At 39.3% G+C, this 19,800-nt stretch overlaps 2 protein-coding genes across 3 annotated transcripts in view; both read left to right on the forward strand.

The window, feature by feature from the left end:
• The first annotated feature begins 303 nt into the window (after window positions 1-303).
• The window catches only part of LOC147029117 (uncharacterized), a 63,438-nt gene continuing 43,941 nt past the window's right edge, over window positions 304-19,800 (forward strand). For both annotated transcript variants that reach the window (XM_085876185.1, XM_085876184.1), the window contains exons 1-2: window positions 304-381; window positions 1,163-1,595. In XM_085876185.1, coding sequence (XP_085732311.1) covers window positions 1,175-1,595 — 421 coding nt within the window. In that variant the 5' untranslated portion in view covers window positions 304-381; window positions 1,163-1,174. The remainder of the gene's footprint in view (window positions 382-1,162; window positions 1,596-19,800) is intronic.
• Window positions 11,774-15,388, forward strand: LOC147029118 (uncharacterized). Its single transcript, XM_085876225.1, has 2 exons — window positions 11,774-12,961; window positions 13,060-15,388. Exons 1-2 carry the CDS (start codon window positions 12,764-12,766, stop codon window positions 14,167-14,169), a joined length of 1,308 nt encoding a protein of 435 aa, XP_085732351.1. The 5' UTR covers window positions 11,774-12,763; the 3' UTR covers window positions 14,170-15,388.

A 19,800-nucleotide genomic window follows, 5' to 3' on the forward strand; every position in this document is an offset into this window, starting at 1 on the left:
ACTCGTCCACAATGAATGGGAGTGGTAAAATGGCCGATCTGTGGCTTCAATCGTTCATACGACACGAATTGGCCAATGAGTCGTCAACTTGCATCGTGGAGATCAGTGAATAAAAGGACAACAAAGGTGATTACAATGAAGAAGAAGAAGAACATTTTCGATCAACGGAAGAAGAATCATTTTTAATCAGAGGAAGAAAAATCATTTTTAATCAGAGGAAGAAAAATCATTTTTAATCAGAGGAAGAAGAATCATTTTCGTTTCGAGGAAGAAGAATCATTATCGATCAAATGAAAAAGAACTTCCGGGTGATCTTCGTGTAAACTTGTGTTGTTCCTGTACCTCAGGTCCTCGTGGTGCCGGTGGAACTGATCTGAAGAGGTATTTTCAGAATTATTATTTAATTATCAGAAAGATGTAAAACGTGAATTTAAATATAAAATAATTTTCTGTTCCTCGATGTCGGAAATGAAGTGAAGTTAAAGGAGTTTTTATCCAATGTATCTTGAGGTGTTTGGTTGTTGATTTCATGAGGTGTTTTTCACTCGTTTTGTTTTATTCACCACATTGTTTAATAATCACATCATCACGAAACTTCGTACAACGATAATTAAACCTCATTGTTCCTTTTAACTACAAAACCACCAGAAACCTTTTATAATTAATTTGTTTATCCAATTTTATCTCCTCACGAGGAGGTGTAACGAGGGTACGAGGTTCGATTACCTCCTTCACCTGTTCCGTGGGATATTTAACCTTCATAACCTGAATGGAGATGAAAACCTGATTCATGATCCAAAAACTCAACAACATCGTGAGGGTCTAAAATATAACATTCCTCGTGAACCTTCCACGGGCATCACGTGTCAGGTCACTTGGACTCCACAGGGAAATTATTCGGGAATTCTATAACTCACAGGGAATGTGGGGCACCGTCGTGTGTGTGTGTGTGTGTGTGTGTGTGTGTGTGTGTGTGTGTGTGTGTGTGTGTGTGTGTGTGTGTGTGTGTGTGTGTGTGTGTGTGTGTGTGTGTGTGTGTGTGTGTGTGTGTGTGTGTGTGTGTGTGTGTGTGTGTGTGTGTTTCTGTGTTTCTGTGTCCCTTTTGAAGAAAATGACAAGGATAACCTTTCCTTTGTTAACATAAGCCTTGTGTCCCTGACAGGTCATCGTTGGAATGGACACCTTCTTGGAATGGCTCCAATCACAAGGTCTGAGAGCAGAAACAGCCCAAGCAGTGATCAATGTATTTGGAATTGAGAATCACAAGGTTCTTCGAGCTTGTACAGACTCCGATTCATTACGAACAGAGCTCCTCTCTCTCGCCAAAGAGAAATTTAAATTTGCAATGTATGCTGACTTCTGTAAATTTGTGAATTCGTTTTTGAAGCCACAGGTTGTCCAACTTGCAGGTTCTTCTCTGTTGGGAAGTCTGTTCATCAACTTGGAGAATGTTATTCGAGAACTTTCCAGTTTTTCCCAAAAGTTTGTTGGATTCCAAAATGTGCAGCTGGAAAATGTTCCTGCTTTCCGGGGAATCGTTTTCAGTGATGTCTGCAACCTCCACGATCAGGATGATGGATTACCACCCAAGTCTGGTATGTCACCATTTCGTACACCCTCATATGTCAAGAAATACCTCGATGATGAACCATTCATGTTTTTAGCAGTGTCTCGCATAGCAAACGCTGCTCATAGAAAGCTCAGCGTTGTTGTTCTTGTTCTTGTTCTTGTTCTTGTTCTTGTTCTTGTGAAGACAAAACCTTCGTCTCTCGGACTCGGCTCTTGTATATACGAGATCCGGATTTCCTTAAATACTGAGCACATGTACGCATCCTCACATAGACAGTGCCTTTTGAGAGCGTCGATCATGAACTTTTCAATACATTCAGACATTTGCTTTAAAGTTTTGAAAAGTTCACATTACTATTTAAAGATTATTCCATTTATCGTATTGTAATTTCGTAAATACACGAGATATCGTAAATACGTAAATCCATAATGACGCGTTTCACTATTGGTTTAATCAAGGCACGTGACGAAATATCGGAAGTTGTTGTTTTTTTTAATATTGCCAACAAAATCTTTCAGACGCTGCTCGTGGACACATTTGTCCTTGTTTTTATTGTAACTTATGGAATCTCTTTTGGAACAATTTTGTGTTGTTGAAGACGTTTCAATTCTCGATTGACAAACTCAATGTTTTTTTCTTGGAAATCACATTAAATTCCAAAGTGTTCCATGTTTATCATCACCTTTTAAGTTATCCATCCATCCATAAGGACCGCACTCTGTGCAGAGCATTGGTGCTGCCGAAGCAGTCTTCTTGGCCGTTGGACACAATCCTGGACGGGTCGCAACTCCAATACAGTAGATCAGCATGCTGGAACTCATTTTGCCGACCTCGGAAGGATAACAGGCAGGGTCAACCCCACCTGGTATTAATTCAACAACCGAGTGGGATTTGAACTCAGGATTCTAACATCCCAAGCCCACTATCCCAACCATAAAGCCAAACACGAGGCATCATTTAAATTATCCGTGTGCAGGAAGTGGTTTGTTTACCTCTTGTATAGGCATGGACATTGTGAGGGACATCCTATGGGAGAAAGGAATCTGTGAAACAGAAAATGTCGAGGCAGTAAGATGCAGCCTGGATTGAGAGATCTATCGGGATGGAGCGGAGGCCTCAGATGTTTGAGATACACACAGTGAGGGACAGGGTCGAAGGTGTTGGGAGGCTTGGAGCATGAGACGGGGGGGGGGGGGTATGCTGAGAAGGTGCAGGTGGGAGGGCGTGGTATGGGTGTACTGTGGGAGGGGGTGAGATGGGTAACCTGAGAGTGGCAGTTCTCGTTGGTAGATGAGGATGGGGTGAGGGGACATGTGGAAGGATGTGGGCTTGTAGTTGATGTTTTGGAGGGCACTGACATGGAGTGGTTTGACGCTTCAAAATGAAGTGAATGAGATTTGCTTGTTGTGTGCAGACAATCTCTGCACACAACTTCCCATGATTCCCAGATTTAACTTTTTGAGATGAACATAATGGGATGGATGGATGGCATTTTTGTTCTGGGCACGGAGAAAGGTCGATCTGAAGCAACTGGAGGATGGATGGCAGGACCAGCATTTCCACGAGAGACAGTTGTACAAAATAAGCCTTTTTTAAAGAAGACAAAGAAGAAGAGGAGGAGGAACAATAAATCATGATGAACAAGAACACGTGGGGTGCTGATGCCAGAGAAACAAGGGAAAATGATCATTTCAATACGTTTTCAAAAGCTTTTAAAGGATTAAGCGCTTTCTTCAATGGGCGTAACACTTGAGGGTTGTGGGGTTGGGGAGAGTAAGAGGGGTGTTTATCTAATTGTTGCAGAGGTGGGGGTGGTGGGGGTCCAATCGAGTCCCTGTGCACAAGGAGTAGTGACGACATTTAATTGGATGTTATTATCCGTCAAGAGTGGCACACCGAACATTTGCCAATTGTGCATGAAGCGGAATGTGTTGGTTTTCTCATCAATTTGTTTTTCTCTGCACGCAAAACGAAGATTATATCACTGAATGCTTTTTAAAATTCTTCCACCCCATCAAAATGTGCATGGACAATCAGACAGAATTGATTTAACCTTAAAACATATTACAGAAACTGAGGCAAAATGTCGTGTAATGCCCGAGTAAAGGTTCACACTGATAACCTCATTTGAGGAAGACAGACCGTGTAAGTGGAATAAACACATTGGTGTTGACAGACAGAATGGAGAAATTTGAAAAGTGGAAGAATAAAAGTAAAGAACAGAAATGGAGGCACACCATCCACACCAGAATTTCTGACCATCAAGGGAGTCGAGAATTAGAGAATATAACAATTGTGAGTGGAAAAATAGAGAAAGAGCTGCAGTTGATTGATTGATTGTATACTCTGCCTGAAGGCAGGTCCTCAGCTGATTAGCAAGGCTGATACTAGGTGGTTTGCCATTACCTTTCCATCTCTTCATTTATTTTTATGCATGCAACTTTCCATCAATTACTGCACCACTGAAAACGTGCATACAGTGATTGTAATCCTTCATTATTTTCTAATTTCATTCCATCTCTCATCTTTCATGGTTTCCCTTTTCTCACAGGTCGATAACACATGTTTCGACACGATCATTCAAAAGCGTGGCGTCAACACCGCTCGGGGTACTCGACAGTGCTCGATTCGGCCTTGCCAAGTTTCAAAGCAACTGCTTTGGAGTTTTCCAATTTCCATATCCAACTGGTGAACGTTCATGATTTCCACATCCAACCAGATATTATTCCTAGAATACGTATCCTGTACAGTCTTGAGAAGGACTTGGTTCGAGCCAACTCCTTTTTTTTCTTTTTTTTGAAGATTGTTTTTTTCTTCTTTGATCCAATATGTCTGCCAGACCACGTGACCGATGACATCATCTTTATCAAACCATATTTCCAATTGGGAGTTGATCAATTAGTTCAATTTTGCATTGATCGGTGAAGCAGTTTCTCCTGCGGTGATTTTCAAACATTTTCCCTTTGATCCAATGTGGCTGCCAGATCACGTGATACATGGTGGCCATTTTTATGAAAGTCCTGTGTAAATTTCCAGTCGGAGAATGAAAATTGAGGATTTCAGAAATTTGGCAAATGTTGATCTTAAAAATTGTTGGTGGTTGAATTCATTGACCTTAAATATAAATGCTCTTCAAATTTCAAGTCAATTGGAGGAAAGTTGAGGATTTTAGAAATACCAGGTAGAGGGAAGATGAGAAGGGATTGAGGATAAATTTACCAATAGGAAGAGTGCTTTAACCTCAGCATTGCCCAGATATAAAAAAATAAATAATTAGTTACCGAATCAAGCGTTGTACTTGTTGAATTATAATGTTGTCATGAAGGTACAAATGACATCAACATTAACATACCTTAATTCCCCATGGGGAGGAATTGACAATGAGCCATGTTTCAATTTTTTTCCATGGATCGGTTTCAGAGATATAGAGATGCAAAGTTTTTCAGTTTTTCCAAAATGGCACCTTTACGATGTGTCTTCTGACATCATATTTATCATTGTAAATTTCTACAGGAGGAGGTGCATCTTTGGTCAAGTTTTCATGTCAATCGGACCAACAGTTGCAGAGAAATATTTTTTTCATGCTGACCTGATCAAGCGTTGCATTTGTCAAATTCTGACATCATAATGAAGTCACCGATGATGACATCATTGACATCTTATTCCACAGGTGGAGTACTTGACAATAATGAGCCATGTTTCAATTTTTTCCATCAAGCGTTTTCAGAGATATAAAGGTGCAAAGTTCTTTGGTTTTTCCAAGATGGCACCTGTACCACGTGACCGATGATGTCATACTTATCATTCTAAACTCCCACAGGAGGAGCTACACCTATGGTCAAAATTCCATGTCAATTGGACCAACAGTTGCAAAGAAAAAAGAAATTTCATTACTCATCGAATCAAACGTTATACTTGTCAAATTATGACAGAATAATGAAGAGAGCGATGACATCAACATTAACACATCTTATTCCGCTCTTGGAGTACTTGACAATGAGCCAGGTGGAAATGTTTTCCATCGAATGGTTTTGGATATATAGAGGTGCAAAGCTTTTCGGTTTTTCAAGGTGGTGCCTGTTCCGCATGACCTTCGATGTCATATTTATGACTAAAACATTCTACAGGATTAGTAGCACCAATTTCGAAAATTTCACGTCAATCAGACCAAGGGTTCCTGAGAAAATGGATTTTTAAAATGCAAACACGTACATCCGGCACACGTACGTGACTGATTGCTTTACCCCCCTTTTCGCTTTGTGAGCGCAGAGTAACAACCTCACCTTAGTTCACCAATTTGGTTTCAGACCAAGTCAGTCCACCTTGGACATGCTGCTTCTACTCACCCAGCAATGGAGGCCCTCAATGGCAGCCAAGAGATGAGAGCTGTCTCTCTGAACATATCTCAAGGTTTTGATACAGTCTGGCATCCTGCCTTACTCAACTCTCTGCCTCTGGCATCCAAGGCCAATTGCACACATGGCTTAATGGCTCCTTCACTTTGGAAGTCAACGTGTTGCACTCAACAGAATCCTTTCATCTCCTCTCCTGCTTGGCTTAATGTTTAAGACTGAAGATCACCAGGTCTTTAGTTCAAGCCCAGTTGTGACATTCAAGCCCCTGTTGAAATAACACCGAGTGGGTTGACTCATCCTGTTATTCTTACGAGGTCGGCAAAATGAGTACCAGCGGACTGGTAACATGGGCACTGCATCAGTGGCACAGCTGTGGTTGTAGAAAAATGATGGAACCAGTACCCACAATTGGAATATGTCTTTCAATCCTGACAAATCTTGCACTCTCATGTCATCTCTCCAAAAGGATTGTCTGGTAACCCTCCTCCCCATCCATCTACCTTCCTGACAATCCTCTTGAGGAAGTTCAGTTCCTCAATATCCGAGGTCTCACTTTTAGCCATGGTCTTTCTTGGGAAAACCACATTTCAAAGTTGGACTCCAAAGCCAGCTGTTGATTCTGCATCCTCTATCATACAAAGTCCTTCCTTGTCACACCTGAACTCCTATCCATCTGCCTTTCTTCGGCACGTGCAGTGACCATAAATATAAAGCTTGAACACAAATATATCCAGAACGGCACTCGATAGAGCGCATACCTCCACCAGGCTGAAAAGTTGACGTTTTGTATCGCACTGAAAAGCCGGATCTTGATCTGGACCTGAATGATAATCAAATTGGCTTATGTTTGTCACCGAGCCACAACGCTTCCACAACCTTTTGAAACATTGTGCTCTCGATCGGTTTTGGTCCCTTCTCTCAATGGTGAAGAGAATCACTTGAGAAATTCTCGTATCCAGATGCTGATCTTCACCACAATCAAATTAATTTGTCCTCGTCATACAGCCAAGCTGACGACAAGGTTTCGTCTGAATCTGTTTCTATTTTTTTGAGATATTCTGCTCACTGACAGACAAACTTGGGTGAAAACATAACCTCCGTTCACCTTCTGTGATGGAGGTAAATGGCAAATACAAATCTTGAACACTTTCTTCAACATAAGTGTACATTTGCCATTCCTGAACACATGCTAAAGTTGAATCATCCTTTCAGGAACATGTACCTTTCTGCAGCGTTTCTCGAACATCTGGTGATACAAAAACATTTCCACAAAGATTACACCAAAGGGAAATGTGAGAAACCAAGAAGTAGTTTTGCATCGACCTTCAGTGGCCAATGCAAACTCCACACTTGATGAATGTAATGAATCATTACCGACTTGTCCCAACCGTGTGAACATTAAGATATCGACTATTATTATCACTCCTCAAAAAGTTGGGGAAAATCATCCAAGGGCTGGATATTTCCAAAGTTTCTGAAGTTGATCATATCCTTGCAATTGTCCTGAAAATGTTCTTGCCAAAATTGTCGGATCCATCCAAATATCAGCCTTCTTCCCAGAAGGAGCAAAGTATATGAATGGATTATCAATGAACAGATTGTCACTTTCTTGGAAAACCACATTCTCCTAACTGATGCTCAGGGTGGATTCCATCATGTCCAATCAACTGGTGATGTTCTTTCCCTCATAACTGAACACTTCAACCAGGTCCAAGACCAGGGCAGTGAAAGATTGAGTTGTTTATATTAAGTGCAACTCCACTGCAGGGGCGGGGTTCAGGCCGATCCAATTAGAGGAAAGAATAACCAGGCAGAGAGACCAATGAGTCAGGGACTCACTGTGGGAGAAAGGATTCTGTGAAATGGATGATGTCTGGTTCATTGGCAGTGGCCTGGATTTCGAGATCCATCATTGAGAGCAGAGACCTTGGATGTTTGAGGTTCACAAAGTTAAGGACACGGGAGGTGGCATTGGAAGGGTGCATTGCCGGGGGGGGGGGGGGCAGGGGCATTGTCAGGGCAAGGTTTGAGGAAGGCTTTTTGGGGATGGTGTAATGTGCAATGTTTGAGTTGGTCAGGTGAAGGGGAAGCATTGAGAGGGTAGGGTGAGGAGGGATGCAGGAAGAAGGGACATGGAGTGGAGGGATACTGATTCCAAATTCCCAAATTGGACAAACAAAGATATTCTTAAGAATAAGAAGAGGAATCAATGATGGTGAAGGTTGGGTTCTCTTCATGGAAAAATAAGGAATGTGAAGCATTCTTAAATGCTTTTAAAGGAAGAAGCATTTTCATTCAATGAAGAGTTTGAATTGGTAGAGAAAAGGTGGGAAAAAGAATGGAGAACAAAAAGTACAGGCAGAAGGAAATTCAATTGTGATGAGATTTCTATTGAGTGGAAGTTTTTTGTTTTGTTTTTTCTTTTGAAGTGAGCAGAAGAAATCGGACAATTTTGAGGTTGAAATAAAACATTTGGAAAGAGAGAAGCAAAACGAGGAATCCAGAGACAAAAGGGACACAATTTTACAGTCCCCTGCGAAAGTCGGACATGATCAAGACAAAAAACGAATTTGACAAATACAGCACAAGAAGGAACGAATTAACACAGACAATACGTGATTTTTGAAATGACGAAATTCGCACGCATCCGCAGAAATCCCTTGTGACAACAGTCATCGGACAGCCTGGATGTCTTTCATGCCTGATAAATAAGTATTGTACAATGAAACAACTCACCAACTTTTTGAAGAAGCCGACAATACTTGGAAATGAACCTGTGAGAAAGGGGTGTACCTCTGCACAACGAAAGATTTGCAGGAACTTTCTGAGCAACTCGAGACTTTCTGATCAAAAGTTAATATTTTGCAGCCCGTACCAGAAAAACTCTTGATGCTATGGGCCTATGAAAGACCTAAGGGTTTATGGACTTGCTCGTTTCTTCTCAAACCTTCATGTTTCTTAACACTGATGAGTATATCAGATCTGGGGCATGCCGATGCACAGGAAAAGTTAAAGTGATTATATTGATGTTAAATCATGTTTGGGAGAAGGGGGAGTTGTGTGGTCTTTGAGTGCCATTTTGTGAATACAAACATTATATATATATATATATATATATATATATATATATTTATATTTATATATATATTTATATTTATATTTATATTTATATTTATATTTATATTTATATTTATATTTATATTTATATATATATATATATATATATATATATTTTTTGTTACGGCTGTGGAAATTCGTAATACACCATAAAGGGTCCTTAGATCAGTTATGACTAAGTTCATGTGTAATTAGTCAACACCTGTTGTTTCGGGAGAATATGTGTGGTTCATCCGGGCTGCGACGCTTTGAGTTAGCCATTTTTCTTTCTCTATCGTTATTTTGGACCATTAAGCCGCCAACAACTCAAACACCATCACCTTCGCCTCTTTACCTCCACAACTCCATCCCGCAAACATCGCTTCACCGCCATTCCCAAACGACGCCCACCAACCACCAAACCACCACAGCAAACCCCCCAACCCCTTCGCCTTTCTCTTTCCACAACCAACAACCACACCACTTGCCAACACCGAACGTAGTGCTGTCCAGGGGCCCGTTCGGTGATTCTTGCCGAACGCGTCAAGCCACGGGTACAAATGGATTCCTTTGCAAGAGCGAAAATGGATCAGGAGAGGCTCATGCCCCTTTTTCTCCGTCCAATGGGCCAGCGTTGTGCGGTGTGGCTCCGCCCCAAGCGCGATGCATGTCTACTCCTTGTAGGAGGAAATTAGGATCAGGAGAGCCTCACGCCCTTGTTTGCCCGACCAATGGCTAAACGAGGCGTGGCCTCGCCTCCAAGCGTGTTTTGATCCACAAATCTGCATACAAGCTACACCCCCGGTCTATAAAGACGCGAGCACAACGCAGCTCGCGAGTGAAGAAAGTGGGTGCAGAAAGTGGGTGCAGAAAGTGTGTGGAGAAAGTGGGTGCAGAAAGTGGCGCAGAAAGTGGCGCAGAAAGTGGAACTGGTTGGAAGTCATGGAGTCTGAGGCGTGTGTTTGCGGAGATGGGACGGAGCTCGGAGTGAGGTCGAGGGACGAGTCGCTGAATGGAGCAGGGACGCAGAAGAGGGCTCAGGGGCGAGAGTTCGCCGGAGTCGGTGCGGTCCCGAGACCCCGCTAGCGGGACTGAGGGGCCGCCATTCCCCTCTTCCCACCCCGAGCATCAACGATTTCCCCCATCCGCGCTGAGATAGCGTCGGTAACCCCGTCCGCTCCCCGCCCCAACCGTGGTGTCGACCGACCAACACGTGCCTGCGCGACGCACACCTGGAGGAGTTCACCGACCATACCAGGGGCACGGAGTCAAGCGCGTTACGCGGACATTGCGGCTAGCCCGCCATCGCGCCACGAGGGCGCGGGTAAGACCCCTTCGGTCTCGTGGACCTGGCCGATCACCCAGGTCCCACGTTCATTTGGTCCACGGACCTGTCTGCCTCCTTGCCTGTGAGGGTGGCTTGTGTTTTCTTTGCTTTTGGTGTAAATGTGTGTGTGTGGCGCCAGTCTACAAAGTAAACCCGTAGAAGTACTTGTACATTGCGTTATTCGGTTGTCACTCTGCGTTGTGTTCTTGCTTTGACTCTATACGTGCATTGTTTTTGTATAACTGTGATTGTAAAATACGTGTTTGTCTGTGTGTGTAATAAAATTGCTTGTTGAACTGTTTTCCCGTTTCGTTGCGTCCTTTCCTCCGTTGAAAGTTCCATCTTCCATCACGTAAAGGATTGGTAGTGGGTTTAGACACCCAGTAAGTAATCTGAACCGTCGAGGTCGACGATAACTCCGCTCGGTTATCCCTGCAGCATGGAACGAGCTGCTTAAGCGGTACGTGTCCGGAGTCGACCTGTGGCGTGGTACAACTCCTCGGTACACTGCCCGCGTGGGCACGTAGGTATATCGACATTCGGCGATTCACCCTATTTCGCGTGGGTGGAATGCGGACTGGGTTGTGGTAAGGTTAAACCCCCACCCGTGGCTAGCTCCTTGGCGGAAGGTCCAAGACGGTCACCACTGCATTGTCCGTTCTGGTGGGCGACGCGTCGTGATTCGAGTTACGCGGCTGATCGCACGCCGGGTGGGATATCTATATATATATATATATATATATATATATATATATATATATATATATATATATATATATATATATATATATATACACATGTCGTACACTAAAATCACCCTTGACCAAGATATTTGAAGAGAGATGTTGTACTTGAGAGAGAGGCTATTTAATATCATTTATCAAGATACGTGCACACGGAGTGCGGCAACACCAAGAACATCAATACACCTTCAGGATGCTCGGAGGGTGCCGTCACTAGTTAGTTGACGAGGCATTACCCTCTTATATTCTCGGTTTTATCCTTGGACAAATGCTTATTCCACATTTTGTCCTTTCATTACAAGAATGCTGAAACATGAGTCGAGATAAGAGCACGTTACGGTTCCTGTTCTCACAATGCTCCTTTGAATTACTCAAGGACAATTATAATAATTTTCTGCATACAATGTTCTAATTGTCCCTTTTCTCAAGCAGCAGGCCAAGGGTATAGTTTGATTATCACCAAGCCTGCAAAAACCATATATAATGGCTTCTAAAACTAAGCTAATAGAAAAAGGTACGATTCCCGACATATGTATGTATATATATATATATATATGTATGTATGTATATGTATATATATATATATATATATATGTATATATATATATATATATATATATATATATATATATATATATATATATATATATATATATATATATATATATATATATATATATATGGTAAGAATACTGGTTCTGGCTCACTTTTCCCCATGTAAATGAATGGGGGATTTTCAGCGATTCCCTTTTTTTTTCCCTAAAAATAAACCCCCTTTTTATCCCAAGGAATATTTATTTGTCTCCCCTTTTAACCTGGAGGTTGAACCTCATTGAATTGAACACCTGGGGGTTGAACAGCTCACTCATTGAACCTATAAAGATTTGTTCATTCTCAAATTCCTTCAATAGTTTAATTTTCTTTGCACAATAATCCCCATCTAAAATATTGACAAACAAAACATTTGAATGTTTATATTTTTTAAGATACCCCTTTTGTGCCATTACGAAATGATAAACTTCTCTTAATGCTCTTGTTTGACCACCTCCTGAGCCACAGGTTATTTTTGTTAAGCCCCGCCCACTTTTCTTTAAGCCACGCCCACTTTTCTCTAAGCCCCGCCCACTTTCTGTGGATTTTTATAAACCCCGCCCACTTTTCTTTAAGCCCCGCCCACTTTTGTTAAACCCCGCCCACTTTTTATGAGGTTTTTTCTAAGCCACGCCCACTTTTCCTAAGCCCCGCCTACTTTTGCTAAGCCCCGCCTACTCTTACATCATTTCCAGTTCATCTCTGACTCACAAAGAAATCACTAGAAAATTCCAGCATGTTATGGTTTTGAAAAATTTCCCAATGAAGGCTTGCCTAGGCTTGCCCAGGGAATTTCCAAAGGAAACCACACCCACCAGTCTTTCCCGAAAAGCTTCAAGCCCAGGCTCCATTTTAAACATTTGTTTTTGCTGGCAATGGTGTGCTGTGTGCTTGCCTGGAACTCTCTGACTTGTATGGAACTAAACCTTCAAGTTGATGAACTGGATTCAAACCTCTTATCCATTGAGGTAAGATTTTATTTTCCTATTTTTAGTTCCTTTTCAACATTGACTCGTTTAATAATTAAATAACTGAATTAATACATTATTATTATTTCCTCTCACAGGAAATTGTATCTGAAATGCAATATGAAAATATTGATTTTGCCACAACTTGGGGCGAAATTGTTGGCTTGGTTGAAGACCTTATGAGCGACCAAGACCTACAGAACGAGCAAGACCTTGAGTGGGATGACTTTGGGGTTCCTTGGAACTCTCTGACTTGTATGGAACTAAACCTTCAAGTTGATGAACTGGATTCAAACCTCTTATCCATTGAGGTAAGATTTTATTTTCCTATTTTTAGTTCCTTTTAAACATCGACTCGTTTAATAATTAAATAACTTAATTAATACATTATTATTATTTCCTCTCACAGGAAATTGTATCTGAAATGCAATATGAAAATACTGATTTTGCCACAACTTGGAGGGAAATTGTTGGCTTGGTTGAAGACCTTATGAGCGACCAAGACCTACAGAACGAGTTCGTCCTTGATGGCCCAACCAAAGAGTTATACCTTGGAGACCAGCAAAATCCTGAAAAAGAGTTTTACAGCAATAGTACTCATTGTGAGTTATCAAGACAATACCCACTGAACAAGTTATACCTTGATGAGCCAGAATACAAGTTTTACCTTGGAGACTCACAAATTTTGAAAAAATCAGTAAATGAGTTCTGCCTTGATGGTTTAAATAACTACCTTGGAGACTCAGGAAAAGGGTTCTGCCAAGATGGTTCTAAATATGGGACCTACCTTGGAGACTCTCAAATTTTGAAAAAATCAGTAAATGAGTTCTGCCAAGATGGTTTAAATAACTACCTTGGAGACTCAGGAAAAGGGTTCTGCCAAGATGGTTCGAAATATGGGACCTACCTTGGAGACTCTCAAATTTTGAAAAAATCAGTAAATGAGTTCTGCCTTGATGGTTTAAATAACTACCTTGGAGACTCAGGAAAAGGGTTCTGCCAAGATGGTTCTAAATATGGGACCTACCTTGGAGACTCACAAATTTTGAAAAAATCAGTAAATGAGTTATCCTTAAGAGACTTTGTAAGTTCGTTTTACTTTGAATACTTGAAATGTGGGTTCTGGCTTGATAACTCACAATGTGATACATATCTTGGAAACTCAACAGGAATGTGGTTATACCTTGGAGACTTGGAAAGTTGGGTTTATTTTGAAGACTTGAAATGCTACCACTCTTTGGGATCAAAACCTATCAAGAAAGTTCTTACTCCCTCTTTCTACGTCATCAAACCTGAAAGCCTTAAAAGACAGAATTGGAAGAAGAGAAAAAAACATAAAAAATATACATTGTTCGTTCTGGGAAGAAAGTGCAGGCTTACTCCCCCTTTCTACGTCATCAAACCTGAAAGCCTTAAAAGACAGAATTGGAAGAACAGAAAAAAAAAAAACGTAAAAAAAAAATATATATATAGGTGGAAATCTCATTTTGAAAAATACATTGTGTTGGGCGAGGATTGAGTTGGGGTTGAGATTTTGAATGTGAGGGTTGGGGTTGAGATTTTGAATGTGAGGGTTGGGAGAGAGACACACACACACACACACACACACACACACACACACACACACACACACACACACACACATCAACAAACAAAGTTAAGCCTTGACTATTCAGTTGAGGATTCTGTTTTTGGGGTTCACAGATCTAAGAACGTCCACCCCTTGACACACATTATATACTGTTATATACCTCGGACTTGGCCCTCGAGTGTCCACAACGGTGTATAGTAGGAGGGAGTGAAGCGCCAACCCATTGCTCCCATTGCACACACACACACACACCAACAAACAAAAGTTAAGCCTTGACTATTCAGTTGAGGATTCTGTGTTTGGGGTTCACAGATCTAAGAACGTCCCCCTTGACACACATTATATACTTAACTGTAATACACCTCGGACTTGTCCCTCTTGTGTCCACAAAGGTGTATTATCTGCTTAGTTTTGTCTTTTGTAATTCCTGTGAATAAAATGAACCTAAAATCTCTTCCCCTTCCAAATCATATATTTTATAAGTCCAAGGAACCGTATCTATTACATCAACAATTTAAAAAAGTTCTTTCGTCCATCGTTCAGTAAAACCCTTTTCAAAATGAGATTTCCACCTATATATTCTTACGATATCACCAACTTTGAACTAAGGTTTTCTGACATTAATCTCTTTTTCATATTTTAATTTTGTAAATTTTTTTTTTTTTTTTTGTATACCTTGGTCGAGGCTCGTATGAGAGCGAACACACAACTCGCAGCAAGGAGGCATGAGACAAGAGGGGCGGGAGTGGAAGGGACAAAACATTGGGGAACAGACACATTAGGTGAACTGTGGAAGGGAGAGGGATGGGGATGGGATGGGGAACATGGCGAAGAGAAGATGGACATTACAGGGACTTTCAGGAAGGAAAGCAGGAGAATTGAAGGAAGTGGGCTTGGGTGGATTATCGGGGGTAGAAAAGATCGAGGATTTGGATGGGGGAAGATAAGAGGTGGTGGTGAACAGCTGTTTTGAAAGCCTGGAGGGAAGAATGGGAAAGAATAGAGTGAGGAAGTTTATTCCAAAGGTGGGAAAAAAGAGGAATGAAAGAGTGAAGATGAGCAGTTTCTGATGGTTTCATATTTGTTGACGTGTGAATCGTGTCATTATACTTATCCACAATATCCTGAATAAAAGATGACCATTGTTGTGAACCGAGTTGTGTGAATTTTTTATATAGTCTCTCTTTTAAGGTACGATTAAAACGTTCAACAACAACTGCCTTCCCTTCATTAAAGGTACTGTATAATGTAATACTGTTATTTTTTAGAAAATTCATAAACGTCTTGTTATAAAACTCTCTACCCTCATCAGTCCACAATTTTTTAGGTTTTCTCTTACTTTTATTAAATATCTGTTGAAAAGCTAACATAAGAGTATTACCTGTTTTGATTTTTAAAGGGACAACCCACGCATATCTACTCCTCAAATCAATAACGGTTAAAGCATACTTGTACCCCTTATCATTATTGAGTTCAATCAAATCAGCAGACCAGATATAATCCACTTCCTTGGAATAAACTTTCCTTCTCTGAAACTTTGTGAATATTGGTTTATGTAATTCATCAGCTAATTGCTCTTTAGTCTTAATGACATCATTAGAGCCTATAAGTTTGTTTTTTTTTAATTTCCAAGTCCAAGTTTCAATTTAGCACTGATCATCTTCTTCACGATGAACCTATCAACTTTTTCTCTCAAGGTTGGATTTTGTATCAGAGACAAATTATACAACATTTCTCTATCGGCTTCATGCTTTTCTTCCAACGTTGTGGTATTCCCATAATCAATATCGTGTCTCATGCACACTTCATCAACTCTATTGATAGGCTTACTCCAGGATTTAGGATTGTCTGCCTCATCTAATCTTTTATCCAAGTTTGTGCCTGGACCACAGAAAGAATATCCTGGAAGATGTAATTCCCCTGGTATTCCAGTAGTTGTAAATTTACTTCCTGATAAAAACTTTTGTATATCTCCTCCGAGTTTGTGTTTGGAGATAAATTGATTTTTTTTTGAACCACACACCGAACATATACCTTTTTGTATAACCCTGTTATTTTTACTTTTAATATATGAAATATTTTTAGTATTAGTTTTCTTTTTACATTTGAGACAATAACTCATTTATTTATGTGAAAAAGTCCTGCAGAGTGCAAAAACCTTTTTAGTTTCCAACATGCACATTTGAATCTTAATTTTTAAAACATAAAGAATCCGTAGAAATGCCTTCACTCTCTCCTCCATTTATTTCAGAAAAAAAATAAAAATGAAAAACTTGAATTAAAATGAATAAGATATGGATTTTAATAGTCTTGTCGAAAGTATTGCAAATAGACTTGTTAATTCTTTGTATTCCTCCTCGGTGGGTTGAGTTATTTTCTGTAATACCCCTATTCTTTTTTGAATCTCACTGGTTTCCATATTTTGATATTTATTTATTCTCTCTCTTTCCTCCCTCTCTCTCTTCTCCTTTTCCTCCTTCTCTTTCTTCTCCTTCTCCTCCTTCTCCTTTTCCTCCTCTTCCCTCTCTTCTTCAACTCCTTCCTCATCCCTTACTATCCTTGAATCGCTTACACCCCATAGAATATTATACATATATTCATCAGGATTTCTTGTTATTCCTGTATCCAAAATAATTTTTTTTACAACAGGAAACCAATAAAATTTCTTTTGAATTTTAAAAGAGCCTTACCTTTTCTTAACTTTATAATTTTTTCATTATTTAACATTCTAATTAAATCTAAAGTTGTAGGTTTATCAACATCAGCATAATGCCAATCTTTTATTGAAAATACCTCATTCTTATGTTGTAGAACATATTTATTAAAATACCGAATACCCTTTTCTTGAAGGTATGCTTGGACACAGAAATGATAATTTTCTTGAAGCCTTCTTGCTGTCATTTATGTATTAGAAATATATGTCAGAATAATATTATGGCACGAAACACCTCCCCATCTTCCCATAGTTAAATCATTCTGTATTTCCTTACTTATTATATATAATCCTGTTTTTTCTGTTTTCATGAGATAAACAAGGGCAAAACCATTATTATATTTACCCTTATTAAATTCTTTTATTTGTTGTTTACTAATCATAGCCCCACAAAACTCATTCTCGGTACCAAGTGGATAATATTCTTCCTTACGAGACTGATTTAATTGTTCCAGGTCTTCGAGGTTAATTTTAAATGACCAATTATACCCTAAATCATTCATATCATACCCCATTGTTCTATTCTCATACAAACGATACGCCCTTCTTTATAAAAATTTGTTTTAATTCGAACTGTGAATTCTGTATGACCTGGAGATAATATCAACACTTCTGTATCTTTGGAATACACAGCCGTTTTATTTAAGTATATATATTGTGATAAATCACTTAATCTCACCAAGTCATTCGCGTCAGTCGGGCTTGGATAATTTTTTAATTTATAAGCATTTTTCATGTTAATATTTTTGGTTATATTATATTTATGTCGTTCAGCCTGTGCCTTTGTGTAATAATTTGATAAATCAATATCCAGTTCTTGAGATACACCAAAGATAGAACCATCTTTACCAACATGTCATTTATATTAGATTAAAAATAATATCATAAAATTTTTTATTTTTGTTGAGTTGAAATAACACATATAGACATAATTGACCACAACACTTGGAATTTAATTCTTGGACTTGAAATGTTTGATAAACACCATTCTGTAAGAATTTTATGACTTCAACAGGTGGTGGAAGACCAAAACTATCAAAATAATATTTGTCTTGACTATTAAAAATACAAACCCAATGAGAACCGTTCCCATCATTATCTTCTAAGTTCATAATAATATTCTTTGTATGTTTCGGCACATTTGTTAATTCATCTCTCATACAAATAACCACATTATGAACTTTTAATTTCTTACAATATTTGGCAAGTTGTAAATTTGATGTTGTATTCTTTCAAATTCTTTCAACCACTCATCAATGCTCATTTATTTATTAGAAAGATATAATCCATCACCTCTTTTCGTTAATTTTACACCTGCTTGTGCTATAGAAGAAAGCATATCTCCAACTAACAATCTCGCTTTATCAGGCAGACCTTCAAGTTTTTCAGCAAAATCTACAATTACACCACTTCCACTAATTTGTTTCTCCAACTCTTTGTTATGTCTTTCCAATTATTTTTGAGCCTGGAGTTGAGCCTTCCTTTCGCTGGTAGTTTTCACCGCTGTTGAAATACCACCCGTCAATGCTCCAACCGCACTTAAACCAGCAAATAAAGGAATTAGAAATGGGAGAAATCCTCCACTTGTCTCTCTTATTGAATATTTTTTCAACATTGGTTTTGTCATTTTAATTTTAAGTGAGCCAGTGTCATTCAAGATTTTAACCTGTTCTCTTGTGAGCAAAACATCAATTCTTACTGCTCCTTTTCTCTGAATTGTATTAACGTTAATCGTAAAGGCTTTTGATTTTGAACACAAGATGATAGTTTGTGAAGATTGATTTGATTAACATATACCCCAGTTGGTACTTTGCCACTCATTTATTTAACAAAAAATTATGTGAGACTAATCATCACACCATTATCTGTATTAATCTGCAATTCTGTTTCTTCCAAAAGCAAACAATATGTATCAACTTCTTCACTCTCTCCTCTTTCAATGTATAGGGAAGTATCCACTCGATTAGACTTTATAGTTTCCTTTTGAGCGCTCAGGTCAAACGCATAGATTGTATTCAAACTTTTAAATGCTGTCATATCCAAAATAGGTTCTTTATTTCCATTACTTTCACACACCTTTTGGTAAGTCTTGTATGCTTCAGCAAAATCATTTTTTTCCCAATTAATTTCCAATCTATCTCGTGGATAAAATGTTCCATCTAGAAAACGCGAAGTTGTTTCACCTTAGCATTATCACTCAATGCATTATTCTTATCAGTAGCAGTATCACCATCTGGCTTTTTAAAAAATCATCCACAGATATCGTGGCTTTCCTTCCAGAACACCCAAATTCCACGTGTAAGTAGTTTGGTTGAGTTTAACGTGTTGACATCTTCTTTTGAGGTATGATACACTGAGTGGTTTCTTTGAGTTAAGTCTTCGATTCAACATCTCTTCTGTTTTAAGATTAGGAGTATATTCACTGATATACCAACTCATCTCCTCAATTACAAATTTATTCTGTTCACCAAAAGCACTACCAACACCAAAAAGCAATCTATTTTCATTATCATTCCTTTGTAGTTGAAATCTAATTTTAAGACCATACAGAACTTCATCATGATCACAAAATCCAAATATACCTTTAAGAGGAACTGCCACAGTAAAACTATTTTCTGCTTTTGTATCATCATTATACATTCCTTTCCTTTGAGTATATCCAGGGTCTGTGTTTGTTCCCGTTGACATATCAGGAATAAAACCTTCGACAGACCATTCTATCACTGAATGTATAGAGTGTAAATTTCATCATTTCAGATACAGCAGAGACATAATCAACCGCTTCAACTTCTTTTGTTCCAATATACAAACGCACACAATCAAACATTTTCCAGAAGAAATCATTT

This window comes from Eptatretus burgeri, chromosome 4, assembly GCF_056783735.1.
Source record: "Eptatretus burgeri isolate ZD-2024b chromosome 4, Ebu_testis_v1, whole genome shotgun sequence".
Lineage (NCBI taxonomy): Eukaryota > Metazoa > Chordata > Myxini > Myxiniformes > Myxinidae > Eptatretus > Eptatretus burgeri.